The sequence below is a fragment of the Xenopus laevis genome, chromosome 5S (assembly GCF_017654675.1).
Source record: "Xenopus laevis strain J_2021 chromosome 5S, Xenopus_laevis_v10.1, whole genome shotgun sequence".
NCBI classification, from domain to species: Eukaryota; Metazoa; Chordata; class Amphibia; order Anura; family Pipidae; genus Xenopus; species Xenopus laevis.
This window is the reverse complement of record NC_054380.1, coordinates 41,936,578-41,963,485: the sequence shown is the minus strand read 5'-3', so window position 1 is coordinate 41,963,485 and position 26,908 is coordinate 41,936,578. Positions and strand designations below refer to the sequence as shown.

The following is a 26,908-nucleotide window of genomic DNA, read 5'->3' as shown; positions in this document are numbered from 1 at the left end:
AGCTTTTCTGTGGCAAGTTCTAAATTCACACTTTGATAAATCTGCCCCCAGGTGTGCAAATGTACATGATTTAGTATTTGTAGAATAACTTCATAATGAAGTAAAAAGGTTTACGCAAATATTCCATGTTGTCTGTATATATCCAGCATTGCAGTAAACTTAGATGTATCTGATTACAACAAACTCACAGAGGGATCAGATAAATTTATACTTAAAATGAATCTGCATTCTCATTATGTCTAAACGCAATCATATCACATCACCAACATATTTTCAAACCTGTTTTTGAAGTAGAGCAATTGGATGAAACATTGATTTGTAGCTTTCAACAGCATTAATCAACGGATTAAACACATCAGCCATCTCCTGTTACAGGGAAAGAAAACTGTTTTACTATGGATAAAAATGGGCATAACATCAACAGAGTTCTGAGGCCCCTCGTCCTTCATTCCATCTATCGTCACTGCCAGTTCAGAACCTTTAATAGTCACCTGTTCCTCCCATATATGTACACATATCTACATGGTGCATATATATATATATATATATATATATATATATATATATATATATATATATATATATATATATATATATATATATATATATGTGTGTATCTCTCTAGCTTGAGTGGCAGAGATTGCAAAAAAAAAAAATTCAAAGAATAAACGTGAAATGTTGCATGAAAAAACTTGGCAAGTAAAAGCTGATGAGTTTCTATAGAATTCATTGGGGATTGTCTCAAATAACTTTTTTTCCCCCAGTTTACTATAACATCTGATTTTCTGTTTACTGAGTGACAACTTGGATGGCTATAATGTCACCATAAGCAATGCTAAGTGAGTATGAGACCAGACTAGAGGCCTCATTTAAAGTGCAAGTGTAAACAAAATTTAGCAAAATTAGACGCTATTAAAAAGGTACGTGCATCCATACATCCTCCAAGCAAATAGTGGAGAGCAATACTGTCCCTGTTTAGTCTACTCTGATCAATGATGACTCCTTTAAAGACATTCTGCAGCTTGCACATGATTAATGAAAGGAAGATGCTAATGCAGTAGTTGCGCTGCATATCCACTTAGCAGGCACTTATTTTTACTCTGGTATTCTGGGAAAACACTGCATTGTGGGAAACAAAAAGGCAATCGTGCACTTTGATGATAAATGTTGCATAAATATAAGTCATAAGTAGAGACTTTTGCAAATTCAAATATAACTTATGCTGGAACAGTCTGTAATTTCTAGAAGACCCTGTGGTGAAATTTGGAAATATCTCCCAAGTTCTATACTTGAAAAAAAAAAAAACTGCAGTTTTACCCTTTACATAGTACCCCGTTTGATTGACAATGTCCTCCTTATTAAATTAAATTTGACCATGGTAACAAATAAACTCACAGAAGTCCAAGACTTGACTATGCCAAGATTTTTCTCACCTTGAAAAAAACATCCTCATGCTCTACATTCTTATATAGCATCACCAGAGAAAAAAACATTAACTGATTGGCTATTTCTTTGGGAAATTCATTCAGTTGTATTTCCCCGTGGCTGAGATGGTCTCTTATTCGTGGGCCTTCCTGATGATTCAAAAAGTCCAATAGAAACTCCTGTTGGTATATAGAACATTATTAGTAGGCAGCAAATGTTTTTAATGTACAAGGCAACAGTTTTTTAAGAACGAAAGAACAATATTTTTTTCAAATAACTGACTAAAAAAACTTCTCTTAATCCGTATTAATACAAATCAATCAATGTGGGTTCTAGGGCAAGTAAACCAAATATATTGCTTGGAAACAGAAAAATATGAACCATGTCAAGAACATTTCCAAAAAATTACTTTTATTTTAGCCTACAAAAATAATGCAAGTATGTTAGTATAACATTCACCATTGCTGGTTCTCCCAAAGTGTATGGGACTTGATTTTCAGATCCACTATCCAGTTGCTCAGTCAGGATCTAGGAAATACATAATACATCATTTAACAAATGTACTATAAAAAATAAATCTTATAATATTAAAGTTTTGCACATGGAATTAAATGTTTGGTGGTGCTAGAATTACCTTAAATACACTGAAATTGCTAAACAAATTTGTTTTAGCATATTTAATGTTTTTCAGGTCAATGTTAAAGCAGCACTATCATTTATTTGTTATATTATAACATGCTTTTATTATTTATATATTTATAATTATTTATTTTCCCCTTTAAAAGTCCAAATTCGGAGCTTAATAAATAAACCCCTGAGACTAGGAAAATCTATCACATACAAATGTTAATATACAGTTGAACTTAAAAGGAACAGTAATTCGATTTGATCGGATTCAAATCAATGGAGCAGGTGCACAAACTAGATCTGCTTTTCTCAGCCTGCAAAAATACGCAGGCTGACAAGAGCAGAGCATTGTGCCCATAGCCTTACACCAAAAAATGAAAGTGACAATATAATGTACTCTTGTCCTTCACTGGTAGATAACAGATAACTTCTGAAGAATCCATTTTATAAGTGTATGTTATCTGCTGTTTATCCTGTGCTTTTTACTTTGAATGGGTGACCCCATGGCTACACAGCAGCTTGTTAATATAAACTATTGCAAACACACAAACTTTTTTTTTTTTTGTTATGGTTTCTTTAAATTTGCATTCCCCTTAAAAAGATTTGTATGTTTATACACCTTTTTTAAAGTCATCTGCCTAAACGTTGTTCCCTCTCACTAAATTAGTTGTTACTTAATTTCTGACTCAGAAATTATACGAACAACCTATATTAGCATGTACTGTATCTTAAGCAAAGTTGTAGAAAAAAATGCTTTATTATTTATTGCAGCTAAGAAAGTAACCACGGTCAGATTTAATTTTAGCTAGGAAAACGTTTGGGATCATACATAATACATACATAATTTAGCGTTAGCAATCAATTTAAAGCCAACATCTATTGAAAGTTGTTTACTTTTGGTGTAATCCCCCTTCCTTACTTCCAAACCATTATTCTTATTATCCTTTATGTATAAAATGTGATGTATACTGCATAGATTTACAGAAACTATTCACAATCCCAGTCCCAATGGATCCTATTCTCTAAGGTTCCTATCAAATTCACACATACAGTAGTAGAAATAGTAAAATATGTTGTAGTAAAATAAGCAGACCTCCTTACCTCATCAAAAGTCGTGTATAAAACAGCAGACTTAAAAACATAAGGTAGACATGAGTTAAAAATGCAGAGAACATGTATGTAATTTACAAACAAACCATCAACACTAAAGGTGAAAATACTTTTGTGCATATGTATAGATTTTTTTAATTTAACTGTAAATAAAATATTTTGTGTCAGAAAATGGGTGTGCTGAGAGTGAATTACGTTGCTAGCACTTTTGCAGTACTCTTGGTTTCCTCTGTTCCTTGAAAGGCAGCTGTTAGAATGGATACAATAGTTGCTAATATTCCAAAGATGCTGCTGAGAAATGTATCAACTAATTGTAGCAACTAAATGTAGCAAATTGTAACGGTTCAGAATGCTCCTGGATTACTGTGCTGCCAGCCTGAAATACTAGAGACATTAAACTTTAGTTTTAGAAAAAAGTTAAAAAAGAAAAGATGGAAAGCAATTGTTTATGATGAACTATCTGAAAACAACTCAACTGAAAAAAGTATTTGGAAGGTGAACAACCCCTTGAATGTACATATTGACATACTTGGATTAGAATGGAGAGAAGAATATACAGTAGAACCCCCATTTTATGTTTATCAAGGGAACAGAAAAAAATGGTGTAAAATCCAGAAAAATGTATTATGCATAATATTTAGGTGGGACCACAAAACGATAATGTAAAATGAGGGAAAATTTTAAATTAGGCAATGTAAAATTGAGGTTTAATTTCATTTATGATGAGCATCCCCGTTACACAATACACAAACTATAGAATTGTGAAATAAAAATATATCTAAAATGCAAGCGACATCTCACCTACCTCAGCAGTAAGCATTCTGTTTGGGCACTTATTAACCACTGTAAAAACCAAACGTAGACTGCATTCAAGTTGAGGAAGTAATAGTATAACACAATCTGCATACCTGAAAGATAATTTTGCAAATATAACAATTATATGGCTATTTCACTAGATTAATTTTTCTTACAAATATGCAGGATTTAACAAAGCACCCATGTCTGTACAAAAACTGGTTCTTCAAAAATGTAAGAACGCTGCTCTACACTAAGGGGGTTATTTATCAAGGTCAGAATATTCGAACCTCAAATAATTTGTGGTTTATGGAGGAAAAAAAAAACTAATCATTTTTCGAGATTTATTAAAGTAAGATGGTCTAAAAACTCAGAATCCAAACCCCGGCATCTAAAAGCTGTCAAGGTCCTGTATAAGTCAATGGGGAAGGTCCCAGTGTCTGCGCTGATTTCCATACCGATATCCGATGAGTTTGTGGTTTCTGCGCAAAAACTCGGAAAACTAAATTTTTTTTTGTAGATTTAGGAGATTTTTGCGCAAAAAGACAAACTGAACTTGTTTCAGTGAGAATACATTTTACTGTAAACCCCTGGGCGATCAAAGCTATATCAAACTATTACATTGGCAGATTTTTATTATGTGTTATATATCAAAACTGAAAGATGCTCATCATTATGGGGCACAATTATTAATTTACACGGTCACGTTTTTACTATAATTCACAGTTGTTTTCTGCCGTTTCTAAAATCTGCTGGTTTTAGGAGTTATGAGATTTTTTTCCTTACTATAAAACAAATGACCACCAAAAAAAATGGATAAATAATCCCATCTATATATGAAGATATATATTTTAGGACATTGTAGAGCATTCTCCAAAATGAACCATTGTATATGTTAAAGAAGCAAAATAATGTTGTAGGGATCTGTACAATAAAAATTAATTATAGAATAACTGTATGGGGCCGATTCATCAATAGTCGAATATCGAGGGTTAATTAACCCTCGATATTCGACTGGGAACTAAAATCGTTCGACTTCGAATATCGAAGTCGAACGATTTAGCGCTAATCCTACGTTCGATCGATCGAAGGATTTTTCGTTCGATCGAACGATTAAATCGTTCGAATCGAACGATTCGAACGATTTTAATCCAACGATCGAAGGAAAATCCTTCGATCAAAAAAAGGTTAGCAAGCCTATGGGGACCTTCCCCATAGGCTAACATTGACTTCGGTAGCTTTTAGCTGCCGAAGTAGGGGGTCGAAGTTTTTTTTAAAGGGCAAGTACTTCGACTATCGAATGGTCGAATAGTCGAACGATTTTTCGTTCGATTCGTTCGATTTCGTTCGAATTCGAACGAATTTAACCAATTCGATGGTCGAAGTACCAAAAAAATACTTCGAAATTCGAAGTATTTTTCATTCGAATCCTTCACTCGAGCTTAGTGAATCAGCCCCTATGTGTCAAAACTGTAATCCTTTTTTACCTGCCTTGCTGGAAAGCTGCAATGGCTTCAATCCAGAATGATGTCATATGTGGCAACGCAAATTTAGACTTGACAATCAATAATTCTGCAGCAAAAAGTGCCTTGTCACTGATACCTGCAAACATTTTTGAAAAATGTAAAAATTAAATAAATTCACATACAGGAATTAAGATGCCTTCTTTCCTTTCTCAGACTAGGACTACTCACTATATCATACTATATGTTTCACCTGTGCTTATTGAATGCTGTCTTCAGGTGTACCTTCTGCAGAACCACTGTCATGCACTAGCAGATGTTAAATGGGGCCACATTTGGTAATGAATAGCAGCAAAAGCAATAAATACACCCATACTAAGCTGTGAAAGTGGGTTTAGGTCAGCAATTTACCCGAAAGACATAATTCAACAACAAAAGAAAGATGAACTGGAATGGGCCTATATTGTAATTATGTAAACATTATGGGGCACATTTACTAAGTTCGAGTGAAGGATTCGAAGTAAATCGAATTTCGAAGTTTTTTTGGGTACTTCGACCATCGAATTTGCTACTACGACCTTCGACTACGACTTTGAATCGAACTATTCGAACTAAAAATCGTTCGACTATACGACCATTCGATAGTCGGAGTACTGTCTCTTTAAAAAAATCATTACTTTTCTAAGGTTTCCTTCGATTGATCTATTAAAATCCTTCAATCGATCGATTAAAATCCTTCGAACCCTTCGATCGTAGGATTTCGAATTCATAGGATTTTCCTCGAGGGTCGAATTTGAGGGTTTATTAACCCTCGATATTCGAACCTTAGTAAATGTGCCCCTTTGTATTGAAACAAGCAGCAAAAGGGAATAATGCATTTGTATTGCTTTGTTTCATTTTTTATTACAGTTTCAAAACAAATAACATAACAAGAGGCTTAATACATGTAGGTAGATTTTAAAAAATCACTTACTTGGAAATACTTGCATGTCCTTAGGGCTATTCAACAGAAAGTAAGGTCTATGTTCAAGTGGCAAATGGGTTAGGGAGAGGTAGGTTTTTAGCAGCTGTCCTAACCCAGCTGTTAATAGCAAAAGGGTGGAACAATACCTTTAAAACAAAAAAATGCAGTCTCTCACAAAATGAAGCACTGATATCTAAATACTTAATTTACAAAAAAAAAAAATTAGTCAGTGGGACTTGGAAGGCCCAGAAATTTGACTATTACAAGCTGTTTGTGCAAAAATCCGAAAAATTCTGGCTTTTCGGGAAATTGGCAAAAGAAATTATACTATTCGGGAAAACCTCTGAAAAAAATGTACAATTTGGGATTTCGCACGATTTTATCGAGTCCCCCACCCCAAATTCGATTTAATAATAAATAAGGTCAAATTGTGTATTCTAGTTTGGTTGGCCTTTTTTAAAAATAATTTGGATTTTAATAAATAGCCCCCTGACTGTAACCTGCATGCGTAACCAAAAGGGATGATTTCTGTCTACTCACTTGGCCGGAATATCATCAGGAGATGCAAATCCATGCCACAGTATGTTTCGAAGATTAAGGCTTTCTGGTGAGCCTAGGAATACCTTTAGCACATCCATCTGGTTGGGTAAAGAAATTTAATTTTTAAAACATAATATTAACTGCGGTATAAGAAGGTTCAAGTAGTGTAGTGGTTCAAGTGCTGTAAAATATTACATATGTCCCACAAAATCTGCTAATATACAGTGGTGTGAAAAACTATTTGCCCCCTTCCTGATTTCTTATTCTTTTGCATGTTTGTCACACTTAAATGTTTCTGCTCATCAAAAACCGTTAACTATTAGTCAAAGATAACATAATTGAACACAAAATGCAGTTTTTAAATGAAGGTTTACGTTATTAAGGGAGAAAAAAAACTCCAAATCTACATGGGCCTGTGTGAAAAAGTAATTGCCCCCCTTGTTAAAAAATAACTTAACTGTGGTTTATCACACCTGAGTTCAATTTCAAAGGTTATAAAGCCATTTCTAAAGCTTTGGGACTCCAGCGAACCACAGTGAGAGCCATTATCCACAAATGGCAAAAACATGGAACAGTGGTGAACCTTCCCAGGAGTGGCCGGCCGACCAAAATTACCCCAAGAGCGCAGAGACAACTCATCCGAGAGGCCACAAAAGACCCCAGGACAACATCTAAAGAACTGCAGGCCTCACTTGCCTCAATTAAGGTCAGTGTTCACGACTCCACCATAAGAAAGAGACTGGGCAAAAACGGCCTGCATGGCAGATTTCCAAGGCGCAAACCACTTTTAAGCAAAAAGAACATTAAGGCTCGTCTCAATTTTGCAAAAAAACATCTCAATGATTGCCAAGACTTTTGGGAAAATACCTTGTGGACCGACGAGACAAGAGTTGAACTTTTTGGAAGGTGCGTGTCCCGTTACATCTGGCGTAAAAGTAACACAGCATTTCAGAAAAAGAACATACCAACAGTAAAATATGGTGGTGGTAGTGTGATGGTCTGGGGTTGTTTTGCTGCTTCAGGACCTGGAAGACTTGCTGTGATAGATGGAACCATGAATTCTACTGTCTACCAAAAAATCCTGAAGGAGAATGTCCGGCCATCTGTTCGTCAACTCAAGCTGGAGCGATCTTGGGTGCTGCAGCAGGACAATGACCCAAAACACACCAGCAAATCCACCTCTGAATGGCTGAAGAAAAACAAAATGAAGACTTTGGAGTGGCCTAGTCAAAGTCCTGACCTGAATCCTATTGAGATGTTGTGGCATGACCTTAAAAAGGCGGTTCATGCTAGAAAACCCTCAAATAAAGCTGAATTACAACAATTCTGCAAAGATGAGTGGGCCAAAATTCCTCCAGAGCGCTGTAAAAGACTCGTTGCAAGTTATCGCAAAAGCTTGATTGCAGTTATTGCTGCTAAGGGTGGCCCAACCAGTTATTAGGTTCAGGGGGCAATTACTTTTTCACACAGGTTTGGATTTCTTTTCTCCCTAAATAATAAAAACCCTCATTTAAAAACTGCATTTTGTGTTTACTTTGTGTTTGTTTTGTGTTATCTTTGACTAATAGTTAAATGTGTTTGATGATCAGAAACATTTTGTGTGACAAACATGCAAAAGAATAAGAAATCAGGAAGGGGGCAAATAGTTTTTCACACCACTGTAATGTATAATACATGCACAATATATGTATGGTGGATATGTAAAAGGACTACAATCTAATACATGGATTAACACACAAATTTAGACAATAAAAAATATGGATAAAATTTAAACTTACTAAAGGGCAGATTTACTAAGGTTCAAGTGAATTTTCGAAGTTAAAAAAGTTCTAATTTCTAAGTAATTTTTCGGATACTTCGACCATCTAATAGGCTACTACGACTTTGATTCTAAGTAAAATCGTTCGAATATTCGACCATTCGATAATCGAAGTACTGTCTCTTTATTCGCCAAATTAAACATGCCGAAGTGCTATGTTAGCCTATGGGGACCTTCTAGACCATTTTTATAAGTCTTAACACATAGAAGTAAAATCATTCAATCGTACGCTAAAATTGTTCGATTCAAACAATTTTATTGTTCGATCAAACGATTTTACTTCGATCGTACGATGGCCAAATTCGGTTAAAAATACTTCGACATTCGAAGTATTTCAATTCGAGGGCCAAATTTCGAAGTATTTATCACTTCGAAATACGACCCATGATAAATCTGCCCCTAAGTGTCATTAAAGAATACTTTCTTTTTTTTTAACTTTCCTTTTGTACTGAGATTTTGTATTTTTGTACAGAAAGAAAAATAAAAGAATAGAGGAGAGACTTAAACAATCATGGATTACACATTAACATACACAGAATCTCCTTCCAGAATGATATTTGGGGTAGATAGGGTAATACCAATAAAAAAAAAAAAACATCAGAAAGATTCCGAATAAACATCCTTAACAACGCAAACCGTTTGGGCACATAACAGCAAGAATACCTTCTTTATACTGAATTTTGTAGCTCAGTGGCCAGTCAGAAAAAAAGTGTGTATCTGAAAGTATGTATACTAGCTGATTAGAAATATATACACAGATCTGAACTGTGGCCAAAATTCTGTCACAGTTTTAAAAGTCAAATACATGAAAAACCTATAATGCCTTGTGTTTACAAAATTGTTGTGAAAAAACATATGGAAAATAGTAAACAATACGTGAATGTACTTACCACTGGTTTACTGAGGATTGCAGCCAGTTCTGTAGATGCCAGCAGATCTCTTAGTAAGAAAGGACATTCCTTCCCAACCATTAAATAAACCTAAAATAAAAATACATGAAATTGCAAAATTCTCTAAAAATGTTCTCTAAATAATGATTAGAGAATTTTGCGTGCACTTGAAAATGGTAACATATTATAAAATAGAAAAATGAAGATCAATTCCAAAATGTCTCAGAATATCACTGTATGCTTCATACTACAAGTTACATTAAAGAAACTATACTGTACGCTACTTATTCGATTAACATAAAAAAAACTATACACATATAATATACCTATTATTTGTAAAAGCTGTAATTTACTTTCTCCTGCCATAAAATTTGGTCTAGCTCAAACTTTAGGGGCTATGGTACATCCAATTTTAAGTGAGGGGAAAAAAAAACAATACATGCCTGCCCCGCAATATGAACAATGACACTGTTGCATTGCATAAAATTGGGAAACTATCTATTATTTAACTATGTAGAATATTATTTTCCAGGAAATGTCAGCTAATAAACAACATAGTACAAATACTATTAAAATAGTACAAATAACGAATAGGGCCACCGATGTCAACATAAGGCGCTTATACACTAATTTGTGGGCTGCGCATGATGTTATGGGTGAACGAGTTGTTGTGTCACTGGACACTGAAAAAGCCTTTGACACTGTGGAGTGGCCCTATCTGTGGCCGCTTTTGCGTAGATATGGGTTGGGAGATGTATTTGTTACTTGGGTTAAAGCACTGTATGCCTCGCCCAGAGCCAGAATATTAGTGAATGCGGAACTGTCACAGGAGTTTGTGTTGGCGAGGGGCACGAGACAGGGGTGTCCGCTCTCGCCTCTGCTCTTTGCGTTGGCCATAGAGCCAATAGCCATTAGAATTCGGAATAACCCTGATATTGTGGGACTTAAACTACAGAGGCTTGAAGAGAAAATCTCCCTTTATGCGGATGACATGCTGGTGTACCTGGCCGACGCAAAAAATTCCCTCTCAGTATTGTTGCAAGAAATTACTGCGTTCGGACAGTTTTCGGGTCTCAGGGTAAATTGGGGGAAGTCAATTATATTCCCGATAGATTCGAGTGTCCAAAGAGACCAAGACACGCCACTTCAATGGGTATCCTCATTCACTTACCTGGGGATCAGAATCCACCAAGACCCTAAGAAATATGTAGAACTGAACTTGGCCCCGATTATTGGTTCCCTGAAAATTAAATTACAGCATTGGGCTAATTTACCCTTATCCCTTCCAGGTCGGGTCAATATCCTTAAAATGATATTCCTCCCCAAGTTCATTTATGCGTTCCACAATGCACCACTTACGCTCCCGAAAGCCTGGTTCAAGCAACCTGAGGCAAGTATCAGGGACTTTATTTGGGCAGGGGAGAGGCCTAGGGTCAGCATGCAAATGTTGCAGGCTCCGGTTAGGAAAGGGGGACTAGCGCTTCCTGACCTCCAACATTATTTCTATGCTAGCCAGTTGGTTTATGCATGGTGGTGGCTCCATCCGGACCCCAGTAACCAAGCTACAGTAGTAGAGGCGGCTGTAATCTCTTCCTTCGAAGCTCTAGCCAACCAGCTCTATAGAGGTCTACCCGCTTTGTATCCACTGACCCCCCCCATGAAAACAGTAATCCAGGTGTTTCAGAAGATTGTAGTGTCAGGGCATAGAAAATCTCATGCCTGGTCCAGGTGGACCCCCCTCTGGGGTAACAGTACACTAGGAGAATTCAGAACCTTGCCTGAAGTTAGTTTCTGGGCTAATGCTAAGGTGAAATACTTAGGGGATATAATTGGTGCTGGTGGGCTGAAACAGTTTGCTCAGCTCAAGGAGGAATATGGCATCCATAACCAGATGTTTTTTAGATTCTTACAGTTAAGACACGCTTTTCGGGCCCAATTTCCAGAGGGGTCCCCACAGGTTACTGAGTCTACCCTTGAACGCTACCTCCGTAAACCCGACTTAACAAAGCCCCTTAGCTGGTTCTATGCAATTGTGCTCCAAGAGAACTTTAATCCCATACGTCAGGTGTGTAGGAAATGGGCCTCTGATTTCCCATCACTAGACGAAGAAACTTGGGCAGATATACTTGAACAGATTCCAGAAACGAATATATGTATCAGAGATCGCTTTATTCACATCAAATTCTTAAATAGGGTGTATTTAACCCCACACCGGCTGGCACGTATGTATCAGGGGCATCCGGATGTATGTCTTAAGTGCAATGCCGAAGCTGGCACCTACTTACATGTTTTCTGGGGCTGTCCTAAGATTCAGGATTACTGGGCCGCAATACTTAGATTTATATCTACATTTTTGGGACTCCCTAACATTAGGTCTCCGGAATTTTGCCTCCTTGGACTATTTGAAGGTCTGCCTCTACCCTCTAGTGATAGACTATGCCTGCAGCAGTTGCTCCACTATGCCAGGAAAGCCCTTCTCTTGACTTGGAAAGCTCCTGAACCTCCTACTCTTGGCTTCTGGAAAAGATTGGTTGATGATACCCTCCCTAGGCAAAAACTGACGTATGCTGCCAGAGGTTGCCCTGAGAAATTTGGGAAACTCTGGGACAAATGGCTGGCTATCCCTTAAATGGTTACGGTAGCTAGTCGGTGGTTGAGCACATGTAAGTTTTTGGGTGGCTTGACAGGGATGTAACTATGTAAATGGAGAAGCTCATCTTGCTTGCCTTTCTTCCTTTTCTTTTCTTCTATCTTATGTTAATTGAAAATCAATAAAGAAAATCTTTTAAAAAAAAAATAGTACAAATAAAAATGATTAATAATTGTGTACACTAATTGTAGTGGATGTTTAATATAAGCAGCAGTGAGTAGCATTTCTGCCTAGCAATGCTGCAAACCAGAGTTCTATTCTGGTTTGGGTACTATGATACTCCCACACTCCAGAAAGCATTCTGATGAACACTAACTTATAGCATAATAATCTAAATTTAAGCATTACTTACATCACCCAGTGATCTCTCTAAACATGATGTCACTTTCATCATACTCAGGGAGATATTAACACCGCTTAAGCTCTTCAGTGCTTTAAAAGCTCTAAGAAATAACTGCAGAGGAGAAATTACATAAAAACTACATAAAAATTGTTAATTGAAAATAAACATATGTTTGCTGTTCAGTTGTGCTTAGTACAGGGAAATTCCTATGGTAGCATGGTTCTATGGTATCCATATCTAAAGGCCATAAGAATAGTTTATAAGTATTGGTTCTTTCCAATTGTTCTTATACTGTGTACCAAAAATGTATTTTGTGCATGCTTTTGAAAAACATTGTGTGCAACATGGTAAGTGGTTCCTGGCAAGTAGAACTATGTAACAAGAGGGCTTTCTTGCTATTGCTGGGCCTTCTTCTTCTCATTTTTGGCTGAATCTGACTGGCCTCTCCCCAAATAATGTTGCACCACTTCTTCTGTGGCTTTTTATTAGATGATTATAATACTATAAAAGGGCTTTGCGAGATGAAAAGTAAGGTAATTGGCAGTTAACAATACACGTTTGCAAGATATTGATCCAGAGGTGGTCAGGGTAGGAGAGCAAAGACATTACAGTTAATTCACCCCTTCCTATAGATACACATTCCATACGGGTCTTTTAGACTGATTCGGCAGTTTATCTGCCAGTATATGGGGCCCTCCCCAAAAGATTTCTGGCCAAAAATCCTTCAGATCTCAATTAGGTTTGATTTTCCAATCACATAATTGATGCGGTCCTTGACGGCTGATATTGGTAATGATCAGATTAGGGATGCACTGAATCCAGGATTCGGTTCGGGATTCTGCCTTTTTCAGCAGGATTCGGATTCAGCAGAATCCTTCTGCCCGGCTGAACTAAATCCTAGTTTGCATATGCAAATTAGGGGCAGGGAGGAAAGTCGCGTGACTTTTTGTCACAAAAGAGGGAAGTAAAAAATGTTCCCCCCTTCCCAAATTCGAATTTACTATTCGATCTTTGATAAATCTGTCCCTGAAGTGTTGGGTTTTGAGAAGAGTTTGAACATGTCAGTTAGCGCGAGTAGCTAATATAGATAGTGTAGCATAAAGTGATAAAGCAGATTTCTATGTTTTGCAATACAGATCCACAGGTTCACAAGTCTGTGAAGTGCTTACAGCTATGAACTGAAGATACTCTGCCACGTGATTCATGCTATAGGCAATAAAAACAGCAAATTCAATATCAACTCAGCATCCATTTTCAGATGACAACAGTTTTCAAAAACAATGAATATATTTTAATATTTTGCTCTTGTACCTCTGTATTTTCAGTCCAGTGGAAGCACCATCCAAACTGTTCTTCAAACTCTGTAGAGGAAAGTGATGTGAAATGTGTATGGACTGCTTGACACAACGGTCCCAGCTGCCTGATGCTTTGTATAAAATCCAGAAACTCCCCTACAAAAGAGTTATTTACTTAAATGTTGTTATATTAGGGATGCACCGAATCCAGGATTGGGTTCGGGATTTGTCCAGGATTTGGCCTTTTTCAGCAGGATTCGGCCGAATCCTTGTGCCTTGCCGAACTGAATCCTAATTTGCATATGTAGATTAGGGGCGGGTAGGGAAATCACGTGACTTTTTGCCAAAAAAGAAGAATTTTTTCCACTTTTTCCTTTCCTGCCCCTAATTTGCATACGCAAATTAGGATTCGGAATCTGTTCAGTATTCGGCCAAATCTTTCACCAAGGATTCGGTGATTCGGCCAAATCCCAAATAGTGGATTCGGTGCATCCCTATGTTATATATTAAATACAATGAACACATTTACCTAGGAGACACCCAATCGTGAAATAACATATTCAAACACTGACCGAGAGCAGCTTTGGGAAAAGTAGTATGAGTAATAACAAAACAATCTGACAATCAGTTCTAGAAAATGTGCTGCAAAACTGACCTGTAGCTTTATAACACATATTCTCACTGAGAGCCTCCCAGCACACTTCATTGTCTATAGTTAGGATTCTTCTGATATCATAACTGCCCTGCAGCTCAAATCCAACCTTGCAGATCATATAGTGAACTGCTGGAGATAGGCAGGTACTAACAGTAGATGGTTCCAACATCTGAAATAAAAAATATTTGCTGAGCAGAATAAGTAAATACAGTAATAATATATAGATATTTGCCTGGATAGCATTTTGAAGGAGTTTACCAACCACAATCTATTTTGTGTAGTGAAAGGAAATGTTATTGTAAGCACGTACAGCAGGAGAATGCCTGTCATTAAACCTATGAGATCTTGTGATCCTGGTGTGGCACCCCATGAGAACAGGCCCAATTGGCCTAAGGCTGGCCCTGATACCACGTTTTTAAACATTAGATCAATAGGGCATGTACTGAACATACTTTTTGCCTATTGATGAATTAGGAAATATCTTTTTTTTGGTATTTCTTGCACTAGACAATTCAAAATCTGAAACTGAAAGTAAAGTCACAGTCTACTTCTACTACTTGGAGCACAACCAAATCAAGTGAGAAGCCATCTGTATAAACAAAACCCTTTTATTTCCCCAGTTACAGACTCTTAGGCCACACTGGGCGTTTTGGGTAGATTTGGTCGCCTGACGACTAATCGCCTCGTTTTTGCGGCGACCAATCTCCCCAAACGCCTTCCCTCACTCTGCTGGCTAAAATGAAAAATCGGCTCAAATTGCCTCAAACTTCGGGCGACTTCAGAAAACGAATCGCCGCGTGTGATTAGCGCCAGTGATTTTTCATTTTAGCTGGCGCACAGTAAGGGAAGGCGTTTGGGGAGATTGGTCGCCAGGTGACCAACTCTCCCCAAAACGCTAAGTGTGGCCTTAGCCACAGCTCCTTTTTTCTATTGTGCTGCTACAAACCAGGACAAAGATGACATGACTTTTAATCGCAAAGCATGGGTTATCAATTTCATTTAAATAACTTAGTAGGATTAATGCAGTGACAATACCATGTATAATACCCCCAGAACTCACAGCAGGATGGCACAAAGGGTTCTGAGATTTGTCACAATCCTGAGCAAAATCCTGGATTCCCGCAGCATCCCTCCAAGAATTACACAGTATTAAAGGTTGAGGCCATTTCAGGGTTGCCAGGTTTAATTTTCAAAACCAGCCAAAGTCAGCTACAAAACCAGCCCAAAACTAGCCAAGAGGTACTTCAAAAGTAGCCCAAAAATAGCCCAATGATTGCAGTGAAAAAAAATCTAAAAAATAAATAAATATATGTGACAAAATTAATTTTTCTAATTTTCACTGTTTCTCAAATTGGGACAGCAAAATGGCACAGACTCATCCATCACCAGGGGCGTAACTACAGAGGGGGGCCCAGGGGGTATAGGGGTCCCATATGGCCCAAATACATATACAATTTCAATCAATATTGGTAAAACAGGTCAACCTCTAGACAATTTAGTGGCCAGAAGATTTTTGCCACCAAATTGTCTGAAATTGAGGAAAATCACCGGAAATTGCAACAAATGCTTAATTTTGACGGGAGACGGGGGTACAAAATCTGGTAACTCCTAAATTCTACACAAGTCAGTCCCATGGCATGCTGGGTATTGTAGTCTTACATTAAACTTGGCAAATTGTTCAACAAAAACTACATTACCCAAAATGCATTGGGAGACGCCCGAATCTTGGCTAGTTTGTACTTTCAAACCCCACCTTGGCTTTAAATTAGTAGCCCAATTAGGCTGGAAAACCGCCAACCTGGCGAGTGGCGACCCTGTCCCTGGCCTCTTTATATATACCTCATCATGTATCATGGCATTTCAGGTGAAGCAAACAAGGAGTTCTGTGTTTACCCACAGCAGGAAGATTTATTACCATGGAGCAAGGAAAAATCATATTCAGCACCATTAGTATAAAACACACCAGCACCTCTACTTATAACACTGTAACGCGGCTTACTTACACTTTCCAACAACTGCAGGCTGCGCCTCTACTCAGCAACCACATTCTTGCCCAAAGCCAAAATGTCGACTCATGCCTCCGAGTCACATGACAGCGACGCACAAGTCCTTTCTACACAATGCTGTCATTGCGTAAGCTAAGGAACATGGTGGGGAAACTGTGCATATGACACGTGTGAGCTGCTCAGAAATGGCAACAGTCAGTCAGGTTAAAGAACTGGGGTTTCTGCAGGAGACAGACGCATGGCGACTACACAGCTCTCAGTTCCCTAGCAAAGTCGGAGGGAGGCCTGCATGGCTGGGGGAAGTCGGCGTGCCAGAGCCTGCGGCTTTACAGTGCGGACTGTGCGGAAAACCATTGGCATTTCTCCTGCAAGTTTACGCGCCGTGTGCTGGCAGCTTCCACAGGACCATTTTCATTTTCTGCTGCCGCAATGGGAGCTGCCACAGGGAGTCCGAGGCTCAGTGTTTTAAAGGTATTATAAATGCTATTACAACAGTACATAATGTAACATTGTATGAGTTTGAAGCTCATAATAATAATGGAGAGTGTGGATTCTGAGTGATTTCAGTGAGGGAAATGGCATACAGGGTGATCTTGAGTGTTTTTGTTGTACAAAAATGTCTTCGGGGCAAATTCACTAACCTGCAGGGTTGCGCTAGCGCAGCCTTCGCCACACTTCGCCAGGGCGCCGCTAATTCACTAAAATCTGAAGTTGCGCTCAGGGAGGCGAAAGGTAGCGAAGTTGCGCTAGTTGTCAAGCAAAGCGAAGTTACGCTAGCAATGCCTAATTTGCATACGGCGCCAAGTTAAAGTACAATGGACGTATATGTTGCAGCAAATACATTACACTACACAAGCCTGGGAAAGCTTCATAAAATAGAGTTGTTATTTTGCCCTATACATGTGCCCACTGTATAGTTTAGGTGCCATATGTTAGGAAATGAAGGGGGGAAGGAGGGTACCCCCAAAAAAAATTACGATCTTTTTCCGCCTATCACCCTTAAAAAAGTAAGACGCCAGCGTTTTTTGGGACTTAGAAAAAATGTAAACTTTTTTTGAAGCAAGTCCTATCTACTCTATTGCACTTCGCCTGGTCTGAGGTGGCAAAGGCAAGTCTGGCGCAAGAGGTAACATTCAGTAAAATGCACAAGTTAGTGAATTAACGTAGTTACGTCCCTTCGCCGTAGCGCAGCTTCGCCTGGCATAAGGGTGCGAAGTAGCGCTAGAGCGAATTTAGGCTAGCGCCCGTTAGTAAATTGCAACAAAATGACATCACGCTGGCGAATTTGCGCTAGCCGCTTCTTGCTTTAGTAAATTTGCCCCTTGAAAGTTCTTTTCCTCTAGTCTGAAGGGATGGCCTCTAGGGGAAGTTATCAACTTAATGGGTATACTTATAAAGTGTAATCATGTCCCCTCTCAAGCGTCTTTTTTTTTTTCCAGAGAAAACAACCCCAACCATGAGTCTACCCTCATAATTTAAATTTTCCATCCCCCTAACTAGTTTAGTTACATGTCTCTACACTCTCTTCAGCTTATTTATTACACTCCTAAAGGAGAAGGAAACCCCCTAGGCACAAAATACCTCCCACCTCCCCTATGTTACTTGTTACTCACCCCTCTGCGCAGGTCCTGTCCACGGAGTTCACAGGCACCATCTTCTCAAGAGCGGTCTTCTTCCTGGATTAATAGGCATCTTCTGGCGCATGCGCATTAGGAGCATTTACCAGCACGGATCTACTGCTCATGCGCCGAAAGCCACGAAGAAAACGCTGGTCAAAGCAGGAAGAAGACCACTCGGGAGAAGATGGCGCCTGTGAACTCTGTGGACAGGGGGGGACAGGTAGGCCAGGGGGGAGGAGGGGGGGCAACATAGGGGAGGGCTTTTGCTCCTAGGGGGTTTCCTTCTCCTTTAAGGACTGGAGCCCAAAACTGCACTGCATGCTCCAGGTGTCGCCTTACCAGTGACCTATAAAGGGGCAAAATTATGTTTTCATGCCTTGAATTTATGGAAAATATTTAATTGCTTATTCAAAAAGCAAGTTCATATAAACAGGCAGACCATAAATGTGGCAGTAATCCTTTAATAAATCATGTTATTAAAGGACTTTTTATATGTTTATCTGGTTCAGTGGCTGTACCTATCAGTATCTGCCCTCTCCTCCATCATGACTACATGAGTTTTTTAAAGTAGTCTTTAGCCTTAGGATATTAATCCCTCAACCTCAGGGACATACCTTAAAGCAGAACGGTCACCTGTACATAAAAAGCTGTATAATGAAAGTCTTTTGCAAATTAAACATGGAACCTATAATTATTTTCTTCATAAAATATCCATACCTGTTCTAAAGGTGTCTGAGCTATAAATCAAATATCTGCCCTGCGTCTATACCTGAGGCATAGAGGTGGCGCACTTAATTACTTTCAGTTTCCATTCAGCAATTCCTAGATGTCACTGTTCTTCTCACATTCCCCTTTCCCACCTTACACTCTATAATTGTGTAGGGCACTGCTCATGGGCATTAGGTCCCCCATTGTAGTGCATACACAAGATTTTGAAGATTTTGGAGTGCTACACAATTACAGTAAGTGTCCACAAAATGGCACCTGCTGTTGTTGTTTAATTCCAAGACTGAAGGAAACAAAATTTAAATAATAAATAAAGTGTAAGCAAAGTTTATTTTGCTCAACTAACATGATAGAAAATAATTTAGAATTATTTCTTAGGGTTGCAAGGCTATGCTATCCTGTTTTAGCCTCAACCTTTGTATTTTTTTTATTTATTTTTTTTATGCTACATGGTGGTTTTACTTTTAGCTACCACCATGGGCCCTAATCCATATAATTTAGGGTAGGAGGTCTGTGTTTAAATCCCCCACCTCATAAAAAATGGGAAATGTTCGGTTATTACTAGGCTATTACTATGCATAAAGAGAGTGACATCCAAACTTAAAATATAATTAGCTGTTTGTCATCATTCAAGAAGGTATCAAACCTCACTTAGGTTGGTAATTTTGTTAATTTAATTACTTTTGTCTCCATTTAGTTTATCGGAATCAGCTACCCAGGAAGAACGACACCTATTCTTATGGCCCTCCTCCAGAAACAGGTCCACCTGATGGAGAGGATTGCATTAGTTTCCAGTTGAAATGTGGTCTTCGTCTTTGCAGAGTCTGTGGTTGTTTGGGACCCAAAACCTGCTCAAAGTGTCATAAAGTTAATTACTGCAGTAAGGACCATCAGCTGATGGACTGGAAATTACAGCACAAAAAAGTATGCAGTGAGCAGTTTGGTAAGTATAAACCAAATACTTCTATTGTAAACTATACTTGCATTGTTCAGATAGAAAAACAGGAGGAAAGAAACCTCACGGTGTGGGGCAAAGTACATGTATGTATATTTTTATTTGTATAGTGCTCCTTGTGGTCAAAACAATAAATTAGTAGTTACAAACTAGGAGTCATTGAAATAAAAAGTAACAAGTGCATTATTAGAAATACAATTCACATAAATATAAAATAATTACAATACAGATTAAGTTCTCAGTGTCAAGGAGACAAAAGGCTGGAGGACCCTAGCTCGTAGGGCTTACAGTCTAAATGGGAGAATAACATACAGACACTATTCGGAGGGTTATTAAAGTGCAAGTGTCAGCTGAAACACTCGGTGGTAAATTATGCTTTAGTATTCGTTTAAGGATTTTAAAATGAAAGTCTATTATTCCTATGAGACAGAGCAATAGGCTACTTTTGAAACTGAGACTGTTGTAATCAGTAGTGCAGGGTCTCTTGCAGTTTTAGTATGATTTGCTGTACACCTCAAAAACAATTATTTTTTGAGGGGGAAAAAACAGAAAAATGATATAGTGTAGTATTCTATTTCAAAGTGACACCCATGGTGTTCAATCACTTAGATCAGAGCACATCAATTATCTTTATAAGAGATTTCAAAGAAGGTGAAATGTGAAAAATAATGAAAGCATCAAACTTGCAGTGATTTAGGGAAAGGGACGAGAGAAGGCAGAACGCGTCGGCGGTGATGAGGAGGTCTGTTGCTAAAGAGTGGAGACATGAAAAACACTGACTTGTGGTATCACTGTGGGAACTGCTCACTGATTTGAAACGCAGACTTATGTAAAACTTTTTGTGAGTGCGATATTATTTCTTTATCAAAATATCAAACGCTTCTGCACGTCACTCTTTATTACCCACAAAAGGACAAAGAGATTAAAAGCGGTGACGGAACACTTACGCTTAACCATTAGTGTTTTGTGAGTATAATCGACTACCAGAACCACAGTGATTCAGAGTGTGGGTATGAACTATAGCCTAATTTCTCTCATCTTTCACTAAATCACTTCTCTTTTGATATTTTAATTTTTCACATTTTACCTCTTTACAATCTCTTATAAAGATAATAATTGGTGTGCACTGATCTACTGTAAGTGATTGTTTGAACACCATGGGTGTCAATTATATAAAAGATATATTGTAGTATATTTCAGTCTTTCCCCCCGCAAAAAACAATTGTTTTTGAGGTGTACAGCGACTCATAGTGGAAACTGACCTTTGGAGTGGAAGAGAGCCTGACAGATTGCTGGACTGGGGACACACTGGGTTTGGGATTCACTTCTTGTTAATTTGAGTTTTAATAAGTAATCACAGTGTGGATACTAAGAAAAGCAGGCATTGATTTTAATGTGATACACAATGCTTTGTTCACTTGTGAAACTAGGATTTGTGATGGGTTCAGTGAACATTTTATATCCGTAATAATAACAAGAAGCTGAAAATGCATCATATTACACTGAAGCAGCTGTTTACCTACAAGCATGTTTTTTTTTAATTGGCCAATGCAGTGTCCCTTTAACCCCCATACCTAACGCTGCTCAAGACATGGTTTAATGGATATTTTAATGGTATTTTAAAGGTAAACTCTGACATTGATAAATTGGACTACATTATACAGGGTATATATGATTTAAAATGGTTTTGTTTTTTAAATATCTTTTAGATGTATCTAATATTGAAGTTGTAGACCATGGATTTCTGTTCCCTGAATTTGAGATTGTTACTGAACCAGAGGATATGGAGGGTGATAGTGGAAGCCAAGATGAAGAAGATGAAACAGTGACCGAGCATGATACCCAAATTTTATCAGCTGGGATTGGTAATACATATCCTATCATTTTGGATAGTTTATATATGTTTTAAGTAGGCTTTCCATATTTTTGACTTTTTTTCAGAATAGTAATATAAGAAAGGCTTGGTTTATCCTCTGCTCCATTTGTCAAGGTATTATGTATTGTTGCTTCAAACAAATATTGGTGTATGGAACCCATGCACCTGGCTAGTATCCATAGTGTGTGTGTGTCCTCACTGAAGCTTACTGCTATACAACCATTGTTTCATATTTTAATGTGCTTCCCTTCCAGTAAAGATATGTTGTGTATAAGGAAGCTGTTCTGTTTCCAAATTAATATTGAACTGCTATTAAAAAGCATAGAGCCATAGTTACATTGCACTTTGTAATTTTTTTTTTCCATAGAAACCTCTGTGGACGGCGTGAATCTAGATGAGAAGGAGCTTGAATCAATGGCAAAGCATGAGACAAAAGATGATATGGTGTTTAATAATTTTAAGAAAAGTATAGCTTTGGAGCCAGAGCAGGTAAGAGAACATTCCAAATAACCTATCCTTATTTTCACCTAACAGTGTTCAGCATCAGTTGTTCTAATCAAAAAGTAAATGAAAAATTAACAGGCTGATATATTTTATAATGGGGATCTGTGTGTCTAGGAAAATACTGCTTGCTTGAGCCGTTTGTATTGCACAACAATACATTGACACCATAATTATAAATACCTCCAAAAAAATGTATTTTCCCTGATAAGAAAACTCTGAAATGTTTCTGAATTTCATAAATCTGCACCTGAATGTGACTGTCATGCAGCAATAAAGGCAGTTCTTGCACAGACTAAAATTGATAGTTAAATCAAGTCAATGTTGTGTTCCTATTTATGCACAAAAGTATACATGCAATAACTTGTGAAAGATACACAAGTTGAAGATGAATTCCACCAACATATAAAAGATGGGGAGCATAAAGCTCCAGAGTGATATTCCACATATGTAATTTAAACTCAAAAAATGGGGATTTAGCCACTCAAAAACGATGAAAGTCACTAAAAATAAAATACTAAACACTTTATATGAACTACACCTGTATTGTCTTATGCATTTTGTGCTCTCTGAGCTACATTAGAACAACTGGAAATTACTGTTTATATAACAGTCCACAAATAAAATCACAGATGGGGGGAAAAAAACATTACTTAAAAAAAAAAAAAAAATACCCATTTTTAAATATACAAATAGACAAATATCCCAAGATAACGACAAAAGTAAAATATGGTTATGCAAAAGCAATTCGCAGAGTATATCAAATTTACTCTAAAGTTTATATGATATTAAAGTGCAATATACAGTATTTAAACACGTAATTATTTTGTGTGAACTTCATGGTTTTTGAGTGCCGGAATCCCCATTTTTTTTGTGGTTAATATACGTGGTAAGTTTGAATCTTCACTGAGAGTTTGGGGTTGGTGCACCTGGACCAAATATACTGGGTGAGTTATAATTGACATTGTTTATTTTTGTACTTTGGTAACTTGTTTTATGTACAATACTGTATGTGTATTTTTTTTATATTAAGCATACTTTGGAGTAGGCAATACATGAATCCAATAAAATGTATAAGGGTTTGTTTTGCAGGAATCCACCTCCTATTTTTCATATGGTCTGTTGTTTTTTTTTTCCAATGTAATTTAAAGGGGTTGTTCACCTTCAAACACTTATTTTTTTCAGTTGGTTTCAGATTGTTCACCAGAAATATACTTTTTTACGATTACTTTCTATTTGTGACTGTTTTTCTAATATTGAAGTGTACATTTTTATTTTTCATCTTATAAGGCAGCTCTCCCCTTTAACGGCTCTAAATTGATCCATTTAGTTGATACATGTTATATTTGTCTTTGTTAAGCAGAATCCCTTAGTTTCATTGAAGGCAGCTGTTAGAGTTGATACAATAGTTACTAATATTCCACAGATGCTGCTGAGAAATGTATCAACTAATATAGCAAATTGTAACCGTTCAGAATGCTTTTGGATCACTGAGCTGCCAGACTGACTCAATAAAGACAGGAACATTAAATGTTAAACTTGAATTTTGGAAAAATTGTAAAGAATAAAAGATGGAAAGCAATTGAAAAAGTCTTTGTTTATGGTGAACAATCTGAAAACAACTGAACTGAAAAAGTGCTTGGAAGGTGAACAACCCCTTCTAAGGATCTATAAATGCACCTGTATTATATATTTAAATGTATTTTTTTTATGCTGCAGGTTTTGAGGTACAGCAGAGGTGGTGATCCACTATGGATTTCTCGCAATCATATCCCTTCTGAGAAAGATATACCAGACTGCTCCTGTGGAATGAAAAGAAAATTTGAATTTCAGGTAATACATAGTGATTTTAATTTCTGTTTGAAATCTGTCAAGTAGGCAGTTAACAAATGGCACTTAATAGAAACATAACAAACGTAACTAAACTTTTAGATTAATTTTTGAAAACCGCAGTCTCATGCTGGCATTGGGGCCTATATTTCTTATATTGTCCTATGTAGAAAAAGATGCTTAAAAAACAAAACTATAAATAAGATACCTGCAGCACACTGCAGAACTTACGGCTAAATCTGGAGTGAGAGCTGCTCTCTTCCACAATCTGTGCATGTGCAGACTGTACGGTGCATGCACAAATCAGTGAGGGGAGGGGCAATGGTGGAGCCAAATACAGGACTAGCTTTCACCCATTTGAACATAGGTGTATATTAAACATGAGCTCAATAGGCTTGTATTGAAACTATTTTGCCCTTTGCATATTTTCTGAATAAAAATGTTATGCTTTTCAGTATTCCAGAGCACAATTCAAGGGCTTGAATTTACTTTAGTTAAACACTGTTGTATCAGCGAAAAACTGCTGGGATTCTGCTGAATCCCAAACTGAATTCTGTATTCAGTGCATCCCCAGATTTTGGGGCTTGTTTACTAGCATTGGATATAAATATCTCCACAGGTTTCCAAAGATGTTGGCAACCAATCAGCAAGTCACCTACAAGTTAGAAAACCAAAGCAAAGATCTGATTGGTTGCTATGGGCAACATCTCCGGAAATCTGTGGAGATATTTATCTCCAATGTCAGTAAACATGCCCCTTTATCCTATCCTTATTTCCCATCACTACCTTAACACCCCCCCCCCCATTTTTTGCTGCCTGTATCTTAGGTTTAGGGCAGAGACACACTCACAGATTCGGGGAGATTAGTCGCCCTGGCGACAAATATCCTTCTTTTGGGCGACTTATCTCCCCAAACTGCCTGCTCTCCCGCCGGCTAGAATGTAAATAGCCAGCAGGTGGCACTCTGATTGCTTCGTTTTCCGAAGTTGCCCGCACGAGGAAACTTCGGAGAACATCCTCTGATTTGATTAGTTTCTTGTAACATGCTGTGGGGCTTTTTAGTAGGAATATTACTGCATATACTTGTAGATCAGATTTTAGTATAGTTTAATAGTTATATGATTTTTAAATATGTAGATACATCTAACTTGCAGTTTGTGATCTGTTAATCCAAGGATATTCTGGGGAATGTAAGAGTCTGGTAATACCAGAAGTAATCTGTTTTACTTTGTTATTGACAGGTTATGCCACAGCTACTGAATCATCTCAAAGTAGACAGCCTTGGAGAAAGCATTGACTGGGGGGTCCTGGCTGTATTCACTTGTGCTGCCAACTGCAGTGCAGAGAACCAATATGCGACCGAGTTCTTATGGAAACAGGATGTTGCTGGCGACACACTGTGAAAAATCTATTTATACCTGGCTACATTCTTGTAGTTTACTTTGGATGACAATAAAACATATATGGTTGTCCCTCAAATCTTTTTAAGGATTGTATCAGTGATTAAGATCATACAGGTATGGGATCAATTATCTGGATCCCCTTTATCCAGAAAGCTCTGAATTATGGGATGGGCTTCTCCCATAGACTCCATTTTTGTGCTTGAATTAGTTGATTAAAATTATTTTTTTTTCTCTGCTAATAAAACAGTACCTTGTACTTAATCCCAACTAGAATATATTTAATCCTTATAGGCAAAACAATCCTATTGGGTTTATTTAATAAACTCTAAAAATGAATGTGGCTAAAAATGCCATATTGTATATACTGAACTTATTGCACCAGCCTAAATTTTCAGCTTGTCAATAGCAGCAATGGTCCAGGACTTCAAACCTGTCATAAGGGGTCACCATCGGAAAGTGTCTGTGACAATCACATGCTCAGTGGGCTCTGAGCAGCTGTTGAGAAGTTAAGCTTAGGGGTCATCACAAATTATCAAGTAGAAAATGAGGTTGGCCTGTAATATAAGGTGATGCTACAGGGCTGATTATTAAATTCTGATGCTAATTGCACTGGTTTCTGTGCTGCCATGTAATAATAATCTGTATTAATTTACTAATCAGCCTTATATTGTGACATTTCTATTCTATGTGTACTTTATATTGCGAGAGGGTCCCTAAGCTCAGTAAGGGACAGCAGCACAGAGCATGTGCAATAAATCCGCAGAAAAAAAGACGGGGAGCTACTAGGGTATCTTTGGAGACACAATCTTTACTGCTAAAGGTTGCCTTGGGCTGGTAGAAGCACAAAATATCATGTACAACATTTCTACCTACTTCTTTAATTAGGCTTTAGTTCTCCTTTAAACAATTGTTTTAGTGTACTTAAAGTATGGTGATCCAAATTATGGAAATATGGAAACCCCCAGGTCCCAAGCATTCTGCATAAAAGGTAGCATACCTGTACACTAAAGTTGTTTCCACCACAATAACATGAATATAAGAAATCATCATACCAGCTTAATATGGTTTTGAGTACAGGCAATTTAAAACACTCTTATTGATACACTTGGGGGCAGATTTATTAAGGGTCAAAAAGCTTGAAGGGTAAAGTGACATTCACATCTATTAATGTAGGACTCAGACACCAGAATATTTTTGTAAGGGTTAAAAAGATTTTTTAGGAGAAGGTAACGTTAAATGTCTGGTGTCCAGTAACCCACATATAATACTCTTTAAAACTGTTTATGACATAAGCTAACCAATCACATAAAGATCTTTGCCGAGCTTTGACCACTTGATAAAGAGCCAGAGATGGCTTGAAACGTTGCTACTATTGGTCTGTGCCATGTTTGAATAAAGGCCTTTTTATTACATTAA

General features: G+C 37.6%; 2 protein-coding genes across 4 annotated transcripts in view; one reads left to right on the top strand and one right to left on the bottom strand.

Annotated features, from left to right (window-relative positions):
- Nucleotides 1-16,716, bottom strand: part of ermard.S (ER membrane-associated RNA degradation S homeolog) — a 22,089-nt gene extending 5,373 nt beyond the window's left edge. Inside the window, exons 1-13 of one of the 3 annotated variants that reach the window (XM_018265235.2) lie at nt 16,580-16,716; nt 14,577-14,745; nt 13,938-14,077; nt 12,636-12,737; nt 9,634-9,723; nt 6,925-7,022; nt 6,394-6,530; nt 5,445-5,559; nt 3,968-4,070; nt 3,154-3,183; nt 1,885-1,953; nt 1,434-1,604; nt 280-366 (exon numbers count right to left, since the gene is read on the bottom strand). In XM_018265235.2, the coding sequence (XP_018120724.1) occupies nt 280-366; nt 1,434-1,604; nt 1,885-1,953; nt 3,154-3,183; nt 3,968-4,070; nt 5,445-5,559; nt 6,394-6,530; nt 6,925-7,022; nt 9,634-9,723; nt 12,636-12,737; nt 13,938-14,077; nt 14,577-14,745 (1,311 nt within the window). In that variant the 5' untranslated portion in view covers nt 16,580-16,716. The remainder of the gene's footprint in view (nt 1-279; nt 367-1,433; nt 1,605-1,884; nt 1,954-3,153; nt 3,184-3,967; nt 4,071-5,444; nt 5,560-6,393; nt 6,531-6,924; nt 7,023-9,633; nt 9,724-12,635; nt 12,738-13,937; nt 14,078-14,576; nt 14,746-16,579) is intronic. The other 2 variants (XM_018265238.2, XM_018265239.2) reach the window with 2 other exon arrangements.
- On the top strand, nt 16,710-26,908 carry pdcd2.S (programmed cell death 2 S homeolog). Its single transcript, NM_001087335.1, has 6 exons — nt 16,710-17,053; nt 19,625-19,870; nt 21,592-21,747; nt 22,126-22,247; nt 23,979-24,092; nt 25,331-26,908. The coding sequence occupies exons 1-6, from the start codon at nt 16,768-16,770 to the stop codon at nt 25,490-25,492; spliced, it is 1,086 nt and encodes a 361-aa protein (NP_001080804.1). The 5' UTR covers nt 16,710-16,767; the 3' UTR covers nt 25,493-26,908.